General features: G+C 47.3%; 1 protein-coding gene across 1 annotated transcript; it reads right to left on the reverse strand.

Annotated features, from left to right (window-relative positions):
- Window positions 1-392: 392 nt before the first annotated feature.
- LOC103649829 (uncharacterized) lies at window positions 393-4,898 on the reverse strand. The gene is made up of 3 exons (XM_008675532.4): window positions 2,685-4,898; window positions 1,877-2,003; window positions 393-1,405 (listed from the first exon to the last, which is right to left on the reverse strand). Exons 1-3 carry the CDS (start codon window positions 4,431-4,433, stop codon window positions 720-722), a joined length of 2,562 nt encoding a protein of 853 aa, XP_008673754.1. The 5' UTR covers window positions 4,434-4,898; the 3' UTR covers window positions 393-719.
- Window positions 4,899-19,700: the final 14,802 nt, after the last annotated feature.

The raw sequence follows: 19,700 nt of genomic DNA on the forward strand, positions 1-19,700 counted from the left end.
GACGGTCAGCTGTCTCGTATCCTGGATAGATTAAGCGAATCGAGGAGTGCCTTTTCGACAGAGTACTGCTTCGAGAACTGGCTCTGATTTGTTCTCTAATTCCTGCTTGTTTCCTGCCGAGTATCCTCCACTTGACCGGACAGTCCACAAGCTGACAAGCTGCACAAGTCCAGAAATAAATAAATAAATAAATAAATAAATATTATATTATATTTAACATTTCCGATTCAATTATTGGTAAACTCATCATGCCAAAAAGGTCGAACATGTTGCTTTTGAATTCTCTCGATTGCATCGTGAACTCGGGATTCAGAGTGTGATCTTAGAGCAGAACATGTGCTAACATGGGCAAACTAACGGTCTTCTAATTCGTGCTTAGCACTAGATCCAGCAAAAAAAGTGCCTTTTTCATCACACACAACAAAACGTACCCTGGCGTACAATGTTGTTATCAGCTGGGTAAAAAGAGGAGCGACGAAAAGAAAAAAAAAGCGCCAAAAGTAGGAGACACTTTTAGGCTTTAGCACGTTTCGGTTACAGCATACAAAGGGCAAAACAACCGGGAGGTCCTTCAACCTTACATGGCTCTGTACAAAATTTGCTGCAGGGAAAAAAAAACAAAGATATCCGCAGTATCTCTTATTTATACGTAATTGATCATGCGAGCAGAAAGTCCAAACATGTCAATATCTCACATACAGCAGCCAATACGCCGTGTTTCACCACAGGTCGAGTGCGAACTCACCGGCAAGCGCCTCAAGAATGTCGTTCTCGATTGCAATGCTTATGTCAAATGCTTCAACCTGGCTTGCATCCCACCTGTCAGTCACTTGGTCCACTTCTTTGTCAGAGACTTGTCTAAGAGCAGTCCCACTCGACTCCCTCCAGTTGCCGATGTCTTCCAATACCTGGCGCTTCAGCAGGTCCTCGCTCAAACTGAGAGGCAGGCTCAGCCAGGCCTTGTATCCACATTTGCCGAAATTGCAGAATTTTGAATCCAGTGACTCTATGATGCAGTCAAACAGGAAGTTGGTACGTTGATACTTCTTATCTTCAGTGAAACCTGAATACTCTCCTCCACTAAACATATCCATGGTGTTTTCCAGCATTTCGACAATGAAAGGGTGGAGTGGGAGACCTGATGCTGTGCTACGCGAGAGGCTACTGCCCACAAGCAGTTCAGCATTTGAAATAGCTTCTCTAATGCTGCAGAGCCTGGATTCTAAGATGTTGAAATCATGTGCAAGAAAATTCTGTAAACATGATAACTTGTCATTGTCACGGTGTGTTTCTTCAGCATCAGTTTTCCTCGTGTCAATTGACATTGCTAAATCGACAATGTCAGACTCCAAATTAAAGAGATCTTCCATTTTGTTCTCAATTGACATGATTAAGTCTTTTCCTTCTGAAAGCAAGAATATAGAGTTCATTAACACACAAGTGCTACTGCTGCCAAAATAGCATGACCAAAACTTATATAGTGCATGCCCAAAATTTACAGGCTCATTCCATTCTACCACTCATGATAATTCTGAACTAAGCGCTATAAACTCTAATCAGAGCAGCCACTTACAAGCACCTTTTTTTTGCAAGAAATGCCGAATTGTAGGCCAATTGACAATCTGGCTGACAATAAGTAAGCATCTCGCCCTGGTACAGTTCAATGTTAATTTCCTAAATGGTTGGTCTCTGACAAACATGCCACTGAATTTGGCACTACAGTATCTAAAACATGCTACACCTCTCAGTTTTTTGGTAGGCAGAACTTGGTTTCTCGTTTGACATTTCACTAATACGTTTGATAACTCGAAGCACTGAACAAACAAACAATACAAGTATCTAGTATAGAAAAGGCCAAGGTAATAGAAATATTTACCATTTTTTTCAACTGGACTTCCTAAAGAAGTATCATTTGAGAAGGATGCTTCAAGGACTGACGTTGGACTTGGCTGATTGGGCTCATTGTTTAATGATGCGGCAGAAGAATCAACATCTTGTTCACCCTGTACATAGAATGAAAGAGGATGTCTAAACAGTTACAAAAGAATAGTTAATTCGTCAACTTGTACAAAATTGTTCTGGAAGCTACCAATTTGGTAAATGGTTAATTAAGAAAAAAAATAACACTGCTCTAAACAAAAAAAACAACTTTGTTGATTTAGGAAACATAACAAATCATAAGTCTATAAAAGTAAAAAGGATGTGGACGGCAGATCAACCATTCATCTGCACAACAATTTCTGATGCATATGATAAATGTACACAATTCATTAAAGAATGGGTCATAACAATGAACGATTTAATGTCATAAGAAATATTTTGATACAATCTTTTGTGTGGGACAAAATCTTCAATATCAATTAATGCATGCAGAACATCGTTTAACAAACTGTATAAGTAGATGCATGCACTGATAACTTTAGTACCTTACCACATAGGAATGTCATACAGTACACATGTTTCTTGAGCGATAGTAACCATCATACAAGTTGGTTCATGTGACACTACAAGCACTAAAACTACACGATGTCTAACCAAATTGGAAAAGAAAATGCGATGAGTGAAAAGAACATTTTGAATCATCATGATCGACTATAGCAGCATCTACTGCAGAAACAACAAATCAGAAGCTCTGAAATAAGAGGTGGTAACAGTAAAGAAAGACCCTGGCCTCTAAAACTGACCTTAAAGCATTTCTGGAAATCAGGTGATTGATCATTGGAGAATATACAATGTGGTTCATTGATGCAGTCAACATTTCCATTGCAACTTAAGGGTGCTGATGCAGCAGAGTAGTTGCTACATTGGGAGATTGGAGTGCTCATGTCGTTTGTAAGGGCAGAAATGAGCTCTTGCAACACAGGTACAGTCAGTTTTCCTGAAGGTGAATCATCTGGTGTACACTCAATCCTGTCCGACATGCCAAGCTCATTGATTTTTGCTTTCAACAGCCTGCTAAATTCACCTTTCTCGGAAGTAGACATAAAAGAAGGTGAAGCTTCAATGTATCTTTTTTCAGGAGCCAGAACTCGTGTGCGAGTTGTATCAGGTGCTAGTCTATTTGGGGATCCACTCTTCAATAGATTGCTCTGTGACGAAGCTCTGGCCACTGGCTTTGTAGATGATCTAGAAGTAAATGCAATTGCATTTCTGTCATCTCTGTTACTTATTGCTCTATCATGCCCCACCTTTCTCCCTGATCCCCTTTTATGCCCAGATCCATTGCTTGAAATCCTACTTGTGGATGCTAACCCATTTTGGCTGTTCAAATCCCTGTGGGTCGTGCTCCCTTGTCCACTGATCGATCCCGCGAACTCTCTTCTTGGACCAGAACCACCGTGTGCAAACTTCCTAGTAGCAGATACCAAGTCACGAGCACCCCCAGCTAGGCGCGTCGAACCAGCCAAGTCCCCAGACTCTGGCATCCCAGAAACCTCCGGCCGAGTAGGTGTTGCTCGTTTGCGCAACAACCTCTCATCTCCAGTTTGAACGGCAGCACCGCTCGATCTAGCCCTGGCACAAGTGCGCGTTACGTCATTTCTAATTCCACTCCCCTTGTGCTTAGCATCCACATCAGAGCTCCGTTTACTCCTGTTTCCATCACCAAAACCCATTCTAGGCAACACTACCGTACTGGCACTGATCGCTGCATCGACGTTATTAGTGGAACAATGGTCGTGCCTACGCGATACAACAGCGGTGTCACAATCTGTCTCCGCAGGAAGACCAGGAGGCTGTACCTGTAGCAGTGCAGAACGCTCCAAGGGCAAGCTCTCAGAGCGAGATAGGAAGTCGTCGGTCATTCCGGAGCCTTGAAACAAGGTGCCGGCGTGGTCATCCTTGCGGTGCTGCGGCGAAGAGCAAGCGTACGCGAGGGCCAGCCTGGCGCTTGCGCGTGAGCCGGCGCGCGCGCCCGGATGCAGCAGCTTCGCCGCGGCCGCGTGCACGAGACGGGTCCGCCTCGGGCTCCGCGCTGGCAGGTCGGCCCCGTGGTGGCTCCTCGCCGTCGGCACGGGCGCGGACGCGGGAGGTCGACGGCTCCGGGTCGTAGGCAGCACGAGCACGACCGCCGAGTCAGCGCCGTCCGCGCGCGACGCCTCCACCTTCCTCTGCTTCTGCGGTCTCGGCGGCGCGGCGGTGGCGGTGGCGGGCCAGGACTCCAGGCCCATGAGGCGCGCGACAACGCCCGGGGCGGCCCCATCGGCCGGATGTGGCAGCGTCGGCGGTGGCGGCGAGGCAGCAGGAGGCGGGCACGGGAGCCTGCGTGGGGACGAGGAGCGGAGGGACGAAGGGAGGAGGCGACGCGGGGAGAAGAGCCTGCGCTTGCAGGCGAGGCGGCGGTGCCAGTCCAGGAGGTGGAAGAGCACGCCGCCCGTGCAGCCGCCGCCGGGGAACGGCGGCGGCTTCTTCTCCACTATAGCGAGGCTGCTCATCCCTCTCCCTCCGCCTCACCTGCTGGCTGCTGCCAAGTCGGCCGTGCCGCTCGGGGCCCCGTGCTTTAACCGACCCGTGCTTCGATCCGGGAGCTGGAAGGTGTAGTAGCTGGCACGCAACGGCAGGTAGCTCCCCTTCCCCTGCTCCTCCTCCACCTCGGCACGCGCCGCGAGGAGGTACACGGAGGCAAGAGAGTCGAGCGTGGGCGTGGCCTCCCTCCCTCCCTTGTCAGTGAGCGCGAAGAGAAGGTGGCGACCCGGTCTGTTCAAGGAGGCAGGGGTAGCAGATGACAGGTGGGGCTCTGTCTAGTGGGCGCAGCTGTCAGACTGTCAGTGAGAGTAGCGCAGGAGTCGCTCGGAAGAGAAGAACGCGTCGCGAGGAAGCCAAATGAGCGCAAAGCAACCTTCTCTGGTGACGCAGGTGCACGGGCGGGACACGAAGCGGGAGGAAGCACCTGTCCTAGGTACAGGTGTACATTTGTGCTGTGCCTAATAGGCCGGCCCAAAGCACACAATTTTTGGCACGACCCAAATCTGGCACGGCCCAATCTAATTGTGGGCCTAGGCCGGCACGGCCCAATATGTGGGCCGTGTCTGGGCCTCAAGTCAAGCCCACGGGCCGGCCTGGCACGGCCCATTTAACTAAGGCCCATCGAGGCCCACTAAATATAGACTCAGTATTTAACTAAGGTCCGTCAAAGCTCACATGACTAGCACATCTTGGAGAATCTAGAGCTTCAATAAGTCTTCGAGAACCAATACCTAGATGTGGATAGTGAATAGTGATGATGATTATTGTATATGTATTCTGTATGGCTGTATAGTACTCAATTAAACACTGAACATAGAACTGAATATTATTTCTGAGCTAGTTGTAATATTTTTTCTTTCTGACCAAAGGTTTTTAATGTGCATCCACAAAACATCTTAGTTTTATTTTGGTCATATATATATTCTATACTTTTTTGTTTATGTATTATTGTTGTATGTATATGGGCCGGACTGGCACATTAAGACATTCTGGACTATTTGGGCCGGCCTGGCACACATAACTAATTGTGGGCCGTGCCGTGGGCCGATGACTGGGCACACGTGCTGGCACGACACGGCCCATAATTAGATATGTGCTTTTGTGGGTCGTGCCTTTGTGGGCCGTGCTTTTATGGGCCTGTGCCGTGCCGGGCCAGGCCGGCCCACATGTACATGTATAGTCCTAGGGAGGACGATGGCCTTTATGGGCATGGAGAGGTGAGGTTGATCGAACTCGCTCAATATATCCACGACTTTATTATCGAGGAGCCATAGATTTGGAATAGAAAAAACTATTTATTTTAGCAATTAAGTTTAGCTCTATAAATAATAGATTTTTAAAGAAAAATGTACTCTCTCTGTTACAATTTATAATTTATTTAACTTTTTATACCAAGTTTGGTTGCCTCGTTTTATTAAAAAATCATAATTATCATTAATTTTACTACGATACTGTTTAGTATATAATATACTTTAAGTATGATTCTGGATTTTTTATGTTTTCGCAAAAAAAAAATTGAATGAGATGAGCGGGTCAAACTTGATAAAAGGGTCAAATGAATTATAAATTAAGACAGAAGCAGAAGGAGTATCTTCATCCTTCACGTTTTCCAAGTCATTCACCTTATTATATTTTTTCCTACACAAAAATGCAAGTATATATCGTGGTGGCTTGGACATTGCGATAGATGATTTGTTACGTTTCCACCGGATTGTAATCCTCATCGTCGATATTTCTACCTCAACTACATGCAAAATACTTGGATGGAGTGAGTATAAATGCCCCTCATACCATGGCTCCACCAAAAATAGTCCTCACCATCAAGATGTGGTGGTCTTCCAAGTAAAATTGATAGTAAAGGAGTAGTAGTATTACAACTTACAAGGAACGCAAGAATAATTGAAAGACATTCGACAATTGTTCGATTTAACTATCTTTAGTTGATGTCGCCTCTTGTAGATGGATTCGTCGTTACTTGATCTTGATGTCGATGTGGCGCTCTCGTAGTAGACTACTTCTTCATTTTCTATCTGTCGTCCTTCCTCTCGCATGACTTGGAACTCGAGCCAATGGATTCCTCACCCTTCTCCTTGTGCTTTTTCTCGATGGCGTCCTCTCGCTCTTGCTCTTGTGGGATCCTTTTCCAACATCACTTCGGGTTGTTAGACCCTAAATAAAGTGTCAGACTCCAATACCAATTGATAGTCACATAAAGAGGGGCGAATAGACGAAACCTGAAACTAACACTTAAAACAAACCTTGATCCCAATTTAGAGGTTAGAGCGATAAGCAAGTTAATCAGAGTATGAAGAGAGTTCTTCTTGTATGAATTTACTCTTTTGAATGAGAGGGAGATTAAAGCAATACAAATAATATGAAGATGAACAATCACAAGAGAACTTAGGGAGGAAAGGAAGATGAACACCGGCAGAAGGTTGTCGCCTTGCTCTACCCGTTGTCTCCATTAATATTGGAGTCCATCCTCCCTATGACTTCCTTCTAAAGGTGTATCCTCATTCTATGATTTACAAAGCTAGGGTTAACAGCTATGACACAATTTCATGTATTGTTAACACGAAATACTAGAGCACCCGAATAGCGCACAACTAAAAAGTGAGTAGTGACCAGTGGTTACATGTGTCTCTGTGTGTATAACAGCTAACATGCCAGGCCATAAGGTTATCATCTCTAGCAACTTTACGTCTTTACTCATCTCCTATTTTAAAACTTTACTCTATAAACAATGTCGTCTGCAAAACAATGTTTTGCATGGCTATACACATGATCATGCATTTATTTAATGACGCTTGAAATAGGAGATGTGGATGAGTAATCTAGTAGAGGTAGCATTAAGGCCTCGTGCAAAGAGCAGTGATCAGAGGAGGCAGCGGGCTTCACCGGACGAGAAAGGAGGGACGATGCAAATATGCAAATAAATGGCACTATGGCGGCAGGAGATGTGGGGTGAGTAAGCTAGGAGATGTGGGGTGAGTGAAGCGTCCCAATCCTTTGGGACTCAAATGTGATACAATTACTAGTCTCAGGAGGCTAGTAACCACATTTCTTACTTCAAATAGTGCAGAGTCAGAGTAAATGTTATTACAATACCGGGGTACAAGCTCGAGAGTGAGCCGAAATTATAAAACGCAGTGGAAGATAAACTAGCCCAGGCCACAGGCAGAACTGGGTGAAGACACAGCCCTCTCAATCAAGCATAGCAGAAAAGAAGTCTCCAGCTGCTGAAAAATATAAATAAATCTGGGTGGATACACTAGGTATTTTGCAAGCCCACCCGGCTCCCGTAAAGAGAAGGAGACCTATATCATACATGCTTCATATGGTGGAGTTGAAGTCACTCTTCTTTTTCTCAGAGAAAGGCAGTACTTGTTTTTAGGGTTTTCCCGAAACAATAGAAATAACACTTGCTTAACCACCACTGAGCTTCCCGCTCCCGTGGCACCATTTTCTTTTCCAGAGACACTTACACACACACATGTTTCCCCGTTCCCGGTTGTTGTAGAAACACTAATTGTCATACCACACCAGACTCGTCCATACCAGTGGACTATTCAAATTGGTTTAAACTCTGCGTAGAGGGGTACACTTTACCCACTAGTCCGGCTCTGCGATCTCATGGCCAATGAGATCTGAATCCGAATCTCTTTCCTTCCTCGCATGTCCTAACCTTAATGGTTATACCAGAAGGAGTCAGGCCACCGCCATGTCCAAACCGAACAAAACATTTCCCCTCCTTATCCTCCCGGTGCTCCCAGCCTTCATAACCCTGGGGTTGGACTGTACAAGTTCAGATCGAGTGACCTCCCACACAGCCTCGAGTGGTTGCACTTTTCATGAGTACAGGTAGTGAAGGATGACAAACCGGTCCTTATACGAGAGGACAATCCTTCTGCTCACGCCTAAACCAGCTGAGCCATCACCTTAGGCCCTCCCCTAAACCAGGGAGTCCCTGATCATCTCACTCACCAGGTGATGAGGGTGAATACCCTTCATCGCACATTTTTGAAAACATCGTTGGTTACCACCTTTTCCCATCCCATATCTTGTGGTCAAAAGGTATTAGTTAATGCGGACTCTCTCATGCTCACCATGCAAATAGATTCCATCCCTTTTTCCCGGCTTAGGTAGTGGTAGAGAGAAAGGTAAATTATGCATCAAGGGAAGGATGGACTTGCCTTCGTCGAAGCTTTCCTGGCACAAAAGATTTATCTCGGAGGGGTCGAGTTCTTGTCCTTCTTCCGGAGCTATAAATTTCGGAGGATCGGATCCCTCTTCCGCTAACAAACACAGATAAGAACAATACATCAATCATGGTGACTTTAGTGGGGTGTGCCATTTCTTATATCTTATTCTTTTTGTGCCTTATAATTTATTTAAACTATTTTTGGTGCATAAAATATCAGCATATAAATATATATATGAAAATGGGAAAAAGAAATGGGAAAAGAAAAAGAAAAGGGTTTTCCAGCTTGTTGGGCCGGGGGGATTTTGGCCTACCCGGGCGCAAGCGCGCGCGCGGGGGCGCGGCAGGCGACCCACATGACCCATCAGCAGGGGAGACGGCGGAGAACGTGTAACACCTACTTTGTAAGAGAATCAAAAAAAGAGAAAGTTATATCCCTTTTGTATGCATGAGGGTGACATTTCTATCTATCATTTCATGTGAACACATTACTTACACAAATAAATAATTAACAAGAGACACAAATAAATGGTGCATCATGCTGAGGTTTTATATGGTGTGCATTTTGTGACATAATATGAAAGTCAGGTGAAAAGAAATAGATCAAAAATTCAAAAAATAGAATTCAAAACCTAAAGGGCAATCCAAGAATTTAGAAAAGAGAAGAAGAAAAGTATTATGTGAGTGAAAATGAGTATAAATGTATATATAATAAAATATATTATGGGAATGTGTATATCTAACTCAATGGTGAAACTCCCATAAAAGGTCTCAAATTCAAATTGGGATTCAAAATAAAAAAAGAGACATATTAGGAGAAAGAAAATATATAAAAGAAAAGAAATCCCACTGTTGGGCCACAACCCCCAATTCAGCCCACTACCTCTTTTGACCCACGCGGCCCAACTCCAATGGTGCATGGCGCGCTGACCAGTGGGCCCTGCGGGTCGGTCACACACGCGCCCGCATGAACATCCACGCGCGCACCTGACCACTGGGTCCGTGAACCAGCCTCCGCGCTTGGGCACTTACACATGGGCCCATGCAGTCAGACGCCCTTCCTCAACAGAATCGTCCGCGTCGCGCGGGTGGCCGGCGCTCGACGCGAGATCCTCAGCCATGACCGCCCTGGTTCCTCGGCCGCGTGATCCTCGCGTGCACGGACTCCATTCTCCCCATGGGTATAAAACCGGAGCCCTCCATGGCCCCTCCAGGAAAACCTAGCGCCGCCATCGCAGTGAGAAGGGAGAGAGAGAGCCACGGGTGCCGCAGGCTCTGACAGCGCTGCGGATTCAATCAAGGTGTGGGCGGGTCCATCACCGGTGGAGCCGTATGCGCGCGGATTCACGGGGGGGAGCTCTGTGGGTTCTGGCGCTTCGCGGGGGTGCCGTGAATTGCTCGCCGGCGTCTGGCTCACATTGGGGTTGCATCGCACCGTGGTTGGTGGTCTCTGCGCCCTCAATCGTGGTAAGAACTCTTCGCCTCAGTTCGTTTTTGTCTCCGCATGGAATAGAGGATAGCCGATGAGAGCTTCGGGCGCGGGAGATGGGATTCGGGTGCGTGGCAATGGCGCCGCCGCACGCTGTGGCTGATGCGCCGCCGTCGTCCGCGAGGAAGCGAGAGGGCGACTGTCGTCCGTTCATCGGGCCGTGGACGATCAGGATTAGAACTAGAATAACATTTTGGTCGAAAACAAATCCGTGCCGTAGATCTGGTGATAAGCGGTACCGGTTCGATCACGGGCTCATTGAATCGGGACCGTAAGTTTAGGATCCAACGGCTGCGGACGCGCACCGGTTCATAACCCGCGTCAATCTAATCTGGCACGTAGGCTCTAGATCGGGCGGTCCAGATTAAAGGATACCCCCTTCGCGCGTGCAAATTGCTAAAGAGCCCCTGGAACCTTTACAAATTAACCCGCCATCCACGTAGACTATTCCCTGTGTCGTTGGCAACTTACCCCTAGACCCCTGTGCTTTGCAGAAATTGAGGCCCAATCCAGTGGCGTGTTAAAATGAATAAATGAATTAGAAAATAGGTTTTTATTATATAAATGAGTGCTAGAACTTCAAAAATTCATAGAAAATTCATATGAGCTCCAAATCACTTCATTCCACTTTCTAAAATTTTGTAATTTTATTCTCTAGCACTTTGTGTCTCTGTTTTATCATGACAACAGTAAGAAAATTAATCCCACACTTAATCCTATTTTAAACGCATAAAACCTTTGAAAATCCATAACTTAAAATCTATAACTCGAAAAATTATGATTCCTGTTCCTAGGATTTTATTTTACTGTGTAGAATATTACTGTGTATTTTGTTTACATGTTTGATGTGATGTTAATTTTCCTATATACTGTGCTTGTTTGTATTGTGGCGAGTAGAAGAGCACGTGACTGAGGATCCTGGTGAGCATCAGGTTGAAGTAGCTGAGCAGGAGCTCATTGAAGGCAAGTTGTGCCCTTGACCACTTTTTACCCAATAATGTTCTTTAATATCACTTATCCATGCATAGGTTAATTTTGATGAGACCCGATAGGTCACCCTAGATTGTTTATCTCATTACCTTGTTTACCCCTGAATCACTTGGATAGTTTGCTACTGCTTTACATGGTTGGGATCATCATTTATTATATCTATGTTCCAATTCTTTTGTTATTCTATTTATGTTCATGTTAAGATCATTAATGTTAATTGGAACATAGAGCTTAACTTGAGAAACACGTGCCACCACAAGGGTTTAATGGGACACCCTTGGCTGACTAATTAGGAAAGCTAGTGGAAGACTACCTTACCCGAAAGGGGCAAGGGCAGTAGGGGAGTTGCATGCAAGGAGGTTCTAGGGTTGATTTAGCTGCGATGGCGGTCAGACGGGGGATTCTTGCAAGTGCTCTTCCCATAAACTGTAGCGGGTTTTCGGAAGCTAGTGGAACTTTGTAAAGGCCTCGTAGTGTTGCCCTGCCGCGCTTCCTAGGTAGAGGTGTATGGGAGTCACGACCCCTTGGCAGATGGGTAACATGACTTGTGGGTAAAGGGTACAACCTCTGCAGAGTGTAAAACTGGTATACTAGCCGAGCTCACGGTCATGAGCAGCTCAGGACTCTCTGATGTTTAAATTATGGAACTTAAATTCAATTTTGTCATTTGCATTGCATGGGTTTATTATTAATTTTGTTCTATTACTTTATTTAAGGTTTGGTACTTACTTACATTTAGTAACTGCTAATAAAAGTTTGACCAACTACTTAAAAGCAATGCTCAGCTTTAACCCCTGTCATTGATTAGCCTTACACATCATATGAACTCCCACCTTTGTGAGTTCATGTCCACTGGTTCCCCACAACTTGTTGAGCTATGATCATGTGTGAGCTCACCCTTGCTGTCTCACACCCCCCACAGGAGAAGAGCAGGTGGTTCAGGAGGAGCCACAAGGCGAGGAGTATGATCTGATCTAGGTGGCGTTTCTCAGTTGACATTGGCGCCGACGATCCTTAGTTCGTTTTATATTCATTATTTTATTTTGTAATAAGTCTTCCGCTATGTAATAAGTACTCTGATGTTTTGTGACATTTATCTCTATACACTCTGTTATTATATATGTTGTCTTCTTGGCGCATGTATGAGATGCACCTAGCTTTGTTCCTTAAAGCCGGGTGTGACAGAACGGCGCTGTGGCGCGGGCCCACACGCTAGGGAGAGGGAGGAGGGCTGACGGCGCGGTGCGAGCGATGGAGGGGGGGCGAACCGGTCGGCTCGACTGCCGGCGGTTCTCCACCGTGGGTCTGGTTCTGTGGCGGGGGAGTGGTGGCGAGGCACGGGCGGTGGTAGGGGGTCACGGGGGTGGGGTCAATTCGACCAGCGGGGACCTAGGGTGGCCGGTACACGGCGCGGTAGCGGGCGCTCACGGCGGTGAGGTCGCCGGCGAGGCAGCCGAGCGCAATAGGAGGTGGGGATGGGTGCTTTGCGATCGTGAGTGTGTGGCGGAGCTCAAGCACCAAATTAATTTGACCGAAAGCTACTAGAGAGGAGAGAACGAAGCTCACCGGAGTGAAGGGGGGGACGAGGCGGCGCTAGCTCAAATGGGCTCGGGGAGGAGTGGAGGAGATGGTCGGGGCTGGTGTGGAGGAAACGGAGCTCGGACGGTCCCTTTTATAGGCGCCCGGGAGGGGGAAGGAAGGGAGGGGACGGCGAGCGCCGACGAGCTCGCCATGATGGCGGGGATGGCGCAAATGGCGACGAGATGGCTTGGGCAGGCGAGGGGTGAGGGGACGGCTCGGGTACAGTGGCAGGGAGGTCGCTGAGGCTGGTGCGAGCGTTAATGGCGAACCGACGGGGCGAGAGGCGGTCGACGGCGAACGCGCCGGTGATGGCATGGGCGAGACGATGGTCCTGACAGGCGGGCCCGGGCTGCCAGTGGGAGAGCGGCGCGAGAGGGAGAGGGGTGGGCCGCTGACCGGTGGGGCCGGGCTGTCAGGCGCGGCGCGGGCGCGCGCAGCTGGGCCGCTTGGGCCGGGGAGGAGAGGGGGGAAGAAGCGGGCGCGGCGCGGTTTGGGCCGAAAACGACCCCGCCGAGGGGGGGAAGGGTTTTTCCTTTTTCTTTTTCTGTTTTCTATTTCACTTTTCCATTTTCTATTTTTGTTTCTTTTTATTTCCTTTTGTTTTGAATCAACAATTTGCTAAATAATCTTAAGTGTTGAAAATACTCTATGTGAGGTGTTCCTAACCATTCAAGTGTATGCATATGATGAGATGACCTAAGGGTGGAGTTTTAGGGGGAAATAGAAATAAGGGGGGGTTTAGGAGATTAGGGTTCCAAACCTTGGGTTGAGATTTTTGGGATGTTACAAACCTACTCAAGGAGTCTCGTCCTCGAGATTTAGACTGGATTTGAGAAAAGATAAGGGTATTCCCTCCTCAAGGAGTCCTCACTCTCCCAGGTAGCTTCCTCTTCTCCTTCTCTGCTCCACTGAACTTTACAGAGTTTTACTTCTGAGTTGCGGGTCTTCCAGACCGCTGAGTCAAGAATCTTTACTGTCTTCTCACGGTACTGAAGGTTCTTCTGAATCTGTATTGCCTCGTCTTCGATGTGACTTTCTGGTGCTTGCAGGCATTTGCGGAGCTGGGACACATGAAACACATTGTGGATGTCAGACATGGATTCAGGTAGTTCAAGACGGTATGCTGTGGGTCCTACTCTGCCGATGATGGGATAGGGACCGACGAATCGCGGTTCTAGCTTTCCTTTCACTTGGAACCTTCTGACACCACGCATGGGGGAGACCTTAAGGTAGACGAAGTCTCCTTCCTCAAATCTGAGTTCTCTCTGCTTGTTGTCCGCATAACTCTTCTGCCGACTCTGAGCTTCAAGTAATCTCCTGCGGATCAGGGCAACTTTCTCCTCAGCCTCTTTGACAAAGGCAGGTCCTTGTAGTGCCTTTTCCCCTATGTTGGACCACATGAGAGGGGTCTGGCATTTTCGTCCATACAATGCTTCGAACGGTGACATCTTGATGCTGGCCTGATGGATGTTGTTATACGAGAACTCTGCGTAAGGCAAACTATATTCCCAACTTCTATCGAATGTTAACACACAGGCTCTTAATAGATCTTCGAGGACTTTGTTGACTCTTTCTGTCTGCCCATCTGTCTAAGGGTGATAGGCGGTGCTGAAATCTAGCTTGGTGCCCATAGCTTTCTGAAGGCTTGTCCAGAATTTGGAGGTGAACTGGGTTCCTCTGTCCGACACTATCTTTCTTGGAATGACATGGAGTCTGACTATCTCTTTGAGATAAATTCGGGCAAGGGTGGCTCCTTCAAAGGTAGTTTTCACTGGGATGAAATGGGCTACCTTGGTAAGACGATCTATTATTACACAGATAGAGTAATTCCCTTTTTGTGTCCGGGGTAGTCCGGTTACAAAATCCATGCCTATTTCTTCCCACTTCCATTCAGACACTGAGAGGGGTTGCAATAGGCCTGCAGGCTTTTGGTGTTCGGCCTTCGTTCTTTGGCAGGTGTCACACCGGGCCACATATTGTGCTACCTCTTTCTTCATCCCTCTCCACCAGTATCTAGTTTTGAGGTCTAGGTACATCTTGGTAGTCCCTGGGAGGATGGAGTAGGCTGAGTTGTGAGCTTCCTCGAGCAGGACTTCTCGTGCCTCCCCTTTTGGTACACACAGACGATTCTTGAACCAGATGGCTCCTTGTTCATCTGTCCTGAGGTCCGGAAGTTGTTCTTTGCGAGCTTTTTCCATAAGTCTTGCTATCTCTGAGTCTAGGCGTTGAGCTTTGCATATGAGGTCTTCTAGCATTGGTTTGACTTCGAGACTGTCGTTGTTTCCCAAACATGCATTCAGTTGAGCTGGTTCCTTCTTCCAATCTTCTAAAAAGTTGGTTCCCTTTATTCCGAAAGGTTTTTGGCTGAGGGTGTCTGCTACCACGTTGGCCTTTCCGGGGTGATAATGAATCTCAAGGTCATAATCCTTGATCAGTTCCAACCATCTTCGTTGACGGAGATTGAGATCTGGCTGAGTGAAGATATACCTCAGACTCTTGTGATCGGTGAAGATGTGACATTTGTTCCCAATTAAGTAGTGCCTCCATATCTTCAAAGCATGCACTATGGCTGCCAATTCCAAATCATGGGTGGGATAATTCTGCTCGTGCGGCTTAAGTAGGCGCGATGCATAAGCAATGACTTTCTCATTTTGCATCAGCACACACCCCAAGCCTTGCCTCGAGGCATCACAGAAGACGACGAAATCCTGATGTATATCCTGTAGTGTCAAAACGGGTGCGGTCGTGAGCTTCTCCTTTATGATCTGGAAACTTCCTTCACATTTCGGGGTCCACACAAACTTATGGTCTTTCTTGAGGAGCTCGGTCATAGGTCTTGCTATGCTGGAGAATCCCTTGATAAAGCGGCGGTAATATCCTGCCATTCCTAGAAAGCTTCGAACTTCACTGACGTTGGATGGCTGCCTCCATTTTGATACTGCTTCTACCTTGGAAGGGTCCACCTCTATTCCTTCTGCGGTCAAGATATGCCCAAGGAAGGCTATCTTTTCCAACCAGAATTCACATTTACTGAGTTTAGCATAAAGTTGGTGTGCCCTGAGTTTTCCGAGGACGGTCCGGAGGTGACGCTTATGGTCTTCGCGGTTCTTGGAGTAGATAAGGATGTCGTCAATGAAGACTACGACAAACTTATCCAGCTCTTCCATAAACACTTTGTTCATGAGGTTCATGAAAAAGGCGGGTGCGTTTGTCAGTCCGAAAGGCATCACTGTGAATTCATATTGTCCGTACCGAGTGACAAATGCAGTTTTCTGGATATCTGCTTCCTTGATTCTCAATTGGTGATAACTAGACCTTAGGTCTATCTTGGAGAAGTATTTGGCCCCTTGCAGCTGCTCGAAGAGGTCGTCGATCCAAGGAAGTGGATACTTGTTCTTGATGGTGACTTCATTTAACGATCGATAATCAATACACATCCTCATACTTCCATCCTTCTTAGAGACGAAAAGGACTGGTGCTCCCCAAGGGGATGAGCTGGGACGAATGTACCCTTTTTGTTGAAGATCTGCGATTTGGAGCTTCAATTCTGCTAATTCGGTGGGAGCCATGCGGTATGGTCTCTTTGCGATGGGTGTCGTTCCAGGAATCAGATCTATGTAGAATTCCACTTCTCTTTCCGGTGGCATTCCTGGCAACTCTTCTGGGAACACATCCATGAATTCTTCTACCACTGATATGTTTTCTGTTGCTAGATTAAACATCATTGGATCATTGGCGGGTGGCTGAGCCTGACAAGAGACTGACTTTCCTTGGTGGTCTATGAGAAGGACTATCTTGTTTACGCAACTGATGATACCTTTGTGTTTGGTCAACCAATCCGTTCCTAAGGTCACATCAATCCCTTGGGATGGCAAGACGGTTAAGTCTGCCAAGAACACTACCCCACTTAAAAGGATTCTAACTTGGGAGCATTTGAGCCGACATAGAAGGTCTGACCTTGGGGTTCGGGTGACCAAGGGAATCTCTAGAGGGGTAGAGGGAATGCCATGCTTTTCCACAAAACTAGTGGCTATAAAAGAATGGGATGCTCCTGAATCAAAAAGTACGGTAGCGGGAGTAGATTCAACAAGGAACTCACCGAGCACTACTCCCGGAGCTTGCTGAGCCTCCTGAGCATCGACATGATTTACTCGTGCCCTTCCTTGATACGGGGTCTTATTCTGCTGGCTGATGGAGGAGGGCGCCTTGGGGGCGGATGTTGAGGCATTCTTGGGGCCATTCACCGAGTTGGAGTAAGCAGGTCCTGATGGCTTCAGCTGGGGACAGTTGTTCTTGAAGTGACTGGGATCTCCGCAGTGCCAACACGCATTTGCCGATGGTTGGTTGCTTGCAACTGAGGGGGCATGAAAGGAGCTCTGACTCTGTTGACTGAATCGTGACGGGGTGGGTCCAGCTGGTCTACTGAAGCTTGGTCCCTTAGGTGGAAATCCAAAGGATCGAGTTTTCTGGTGCCGATCTTGTTGTTGAGCTCGGAGGACTTGGAATTTCCTCTTAAGATGGCCTTTTTCTTCTTCCTTTGCCCTTTCCACTTGTATGGCTTTGTTGGAGAGGTGCGAGAAACTGAGGAAGTCTTGGTTGGCCAGGATGGTCTTGAGTTCTAGTCTGAGCCCCTTCAGGAAGCGGGCCATCTTCTTGATTTCGGTGCTGACATCATCTGGCGCGTAGCGGGCCAACTCCGTGAACTTGTGCACGTACTCGCTGACAGACCTTCCATCTTGAGTCAGTTCCCGGAATTCATCCTCCTTGAGTTGAACGATCCCTTGGGGCACATGGTGCTCCCAGAAAGCTATTTCAAACTCCACCCAGGTAGCATCTCTGATGGTGACATTGAAGGTATCCCACCAAGCTAAGGCCATTCCGGAAAGTTGATGAGCAGCCAGTTGAACACGCTGATTTTCTGGGCATCCGATTGCTTCTAGCTTCCTTTTAATTGTGCGCAGCCAATCGTTAGCATCGAGGGGATTGCTAGATCCAGCAAACATGGGAGGCTTGAGCCTCAGGAAATCCCCCATCCTATCTTGCAGTCTTCCACCATTCGGACGTTGATTTTTCCAGACTTCGAGTGAGGACCTCGATGAGTCGGGTTTGGTTGGCTAGAACTTGGGCTAGATCTAAGGTTAGTTTTGGAGGTGCGGGGAGGTGGGTCTCACTTTCCTCTCTACTGGCTTCCCTTTCAGCTCTCAGGGGAAACCATGCTCCAATCCCGGAGGCGGTAGGCATGGTTTTATCCGAAGCCATCTACCAGGGGGAGAAAGTCACTATTATGCACATGCCAATTGTTTTCAACCAAGTTATTTTATTCATTACACCAATACATTACAAGCATAGGCTACTACAGGTCGTACTACACGCGAGCGTTCTCTGAGGTACTACCGAACTCTTTTTCTAAAGTGTCCCCAAATTCCTTGAGAAGGTCATCAAGGCTAGCTAGGGACATATCCTCGATGTCGGACAAATTCTCTATCCTGGCGGGAGTTGGTGCTGGAGGAGCCTTCTTCCTCCGCTCAGCTTGGCCTCCGTGGTTCTTGGTCTTCTTTTGGATCTTCTTCGTGGGGGCGAGCTTCTTTAGCTTCTTATCATAATCCATCTTTAGGGTTCGATAGGCTTCACGGGTGTTGGCCTCCTCGCCTTCTGCTATATCGAGACATTCTTGAAGGGACGCCTTCTCCTTCTTAAGTTCCTTGACCTGCTGCTCTAAGCTTTCCACCCGAGAGTTTAGGTGGGTGCAGTGGGAGGAGAGATCATCGTAGTGGTTATCGAGAGTGTGGAGGTATCCTGCCATGTAGACAATGGTGGGGTCATCCTCGGTAGGGTCTCTCCCTGACAGGGCCTGAAGTCCTTTCCTCCAGGTGGGGGTATTTTTGTTGCTAGGTGGGAAGTAGCGAAGGGGGGTTTCAAAGATCTCTCTGCTATAGTTTTGGCATAGCTGTTTAAGGGCTTTTCGGGCAACACTTTGGCAAGTGTCTGGGAAGCGGTGCCCGATGAAGGTGACTTGGAAGGGAGGGCGGTTTGGGTAGCTTCGGCTTTCTCCCAGGTAGACCGCCATAGAGCACTTCTCTATTCCATTTTCGCGGTATTCCTTCTAGACATATTTGGGCTTCTTGCGAATCCCCATGCGTAGTCCGCAACTCCGTAGGAGGTGAGGAAATCCTTCCTCCTCTAAGCAGTAGGATGTCCTAATGACCCAAGAGCCTTCCATCTGGTAGGAGAAAAGAAGGGTTTGTTAATATTGGGGAAAGGAGAGAAGGTGTTTCTTGGGAGTAAGAGGTGTTTTCTTGTTAAGGCAACTTTTAAGGTCAGGGCTGCGGTCTACGGCCAGTCCTATAGGCTCTGATACCACCTGAAGCGTCCCGATCCTTTGGGACTCAAATGTGATACAATTACTAGTCCCAGGAGGCTAGTAACCACATTTCTTACTTCAAATAGTGCAGAGTTAGAGTAAATGTTATTACAATACCAGGGTACAAGCTCGAGAGTGAGCCAAAATTATAAAACGCAGTGGAAGATAAACTAGCCCAGGCCACAGGCAGAACTGGGTGAAGACACAACCCTCTCAATCAAGCATAGCAGAAAATAAGTCTCCAGCTGCTGAAAAACATAAATAAATCTGGGTGTATACACTAGGTATTCCGCAAGCCCACCTGGCTCCCGTAAAGAGAAGGAGACCTATATCATACATGCTTCATATGGTGGAGTTGAAGTCACTCTTCTTTTTCTCAGAGAAAGGCAGTACTTGTTTTTAGGGTTTTCCCGAAACAATAGAAATAACACTTGCTTAACCACCACTGAGCTTCCCGCTCCCGTGGTACCATTTTCTTTTCAAGAGACACACTTACACACACACATGTTTCCCCGTTCCCAGTTGTTGTATAAACACTAATTGTCATACCACACCAGACTCGTCCATACCAGTGGACACAGACTATTCGAATAGGTTTAAACTCTGCGCAGAGG

The sequence above is a fragment of the Zea mays genome, chromosome 3 (assembly GCF_902167145.1).
Source record: "Zea mays cultivar B73 chromosome 3, Zm-B73-REFERENCE-NAM-5.0, whole genome shotgun sequence".
NCBI classification, from domain to species: Eukaryota; Viridiplantae; Streptophyta; class Magnoliopsida; order Poales; family Poaceae; genus Zea; species Zea mays.

Bases quoted from the DNA above. Each gene is read 5' to 3' on its own strand.
- LOC103649829 (XM_008675532.4), bottom strand. From the start codon at position 4,433: ATGAGCAGCCTCGCTATAGTGGAGAAGAAGCCGCCGCCGTTCCCCGGC. The intron at 2,004-2,684 runs GTCAGTTTTAGA...TTCTATGTACAG, and splicing joins ATTTCCAGAAATGCTTTAAG to GGTGAACAAGATGTTGATTC. The intron at 1,406-1,876 runs GTAAATATTTCT...TCTTGCTTTCAG, and splicing joins AAGTCCAGTTGAAAAAAATG to AAGGAAAAGACTTAATCATG.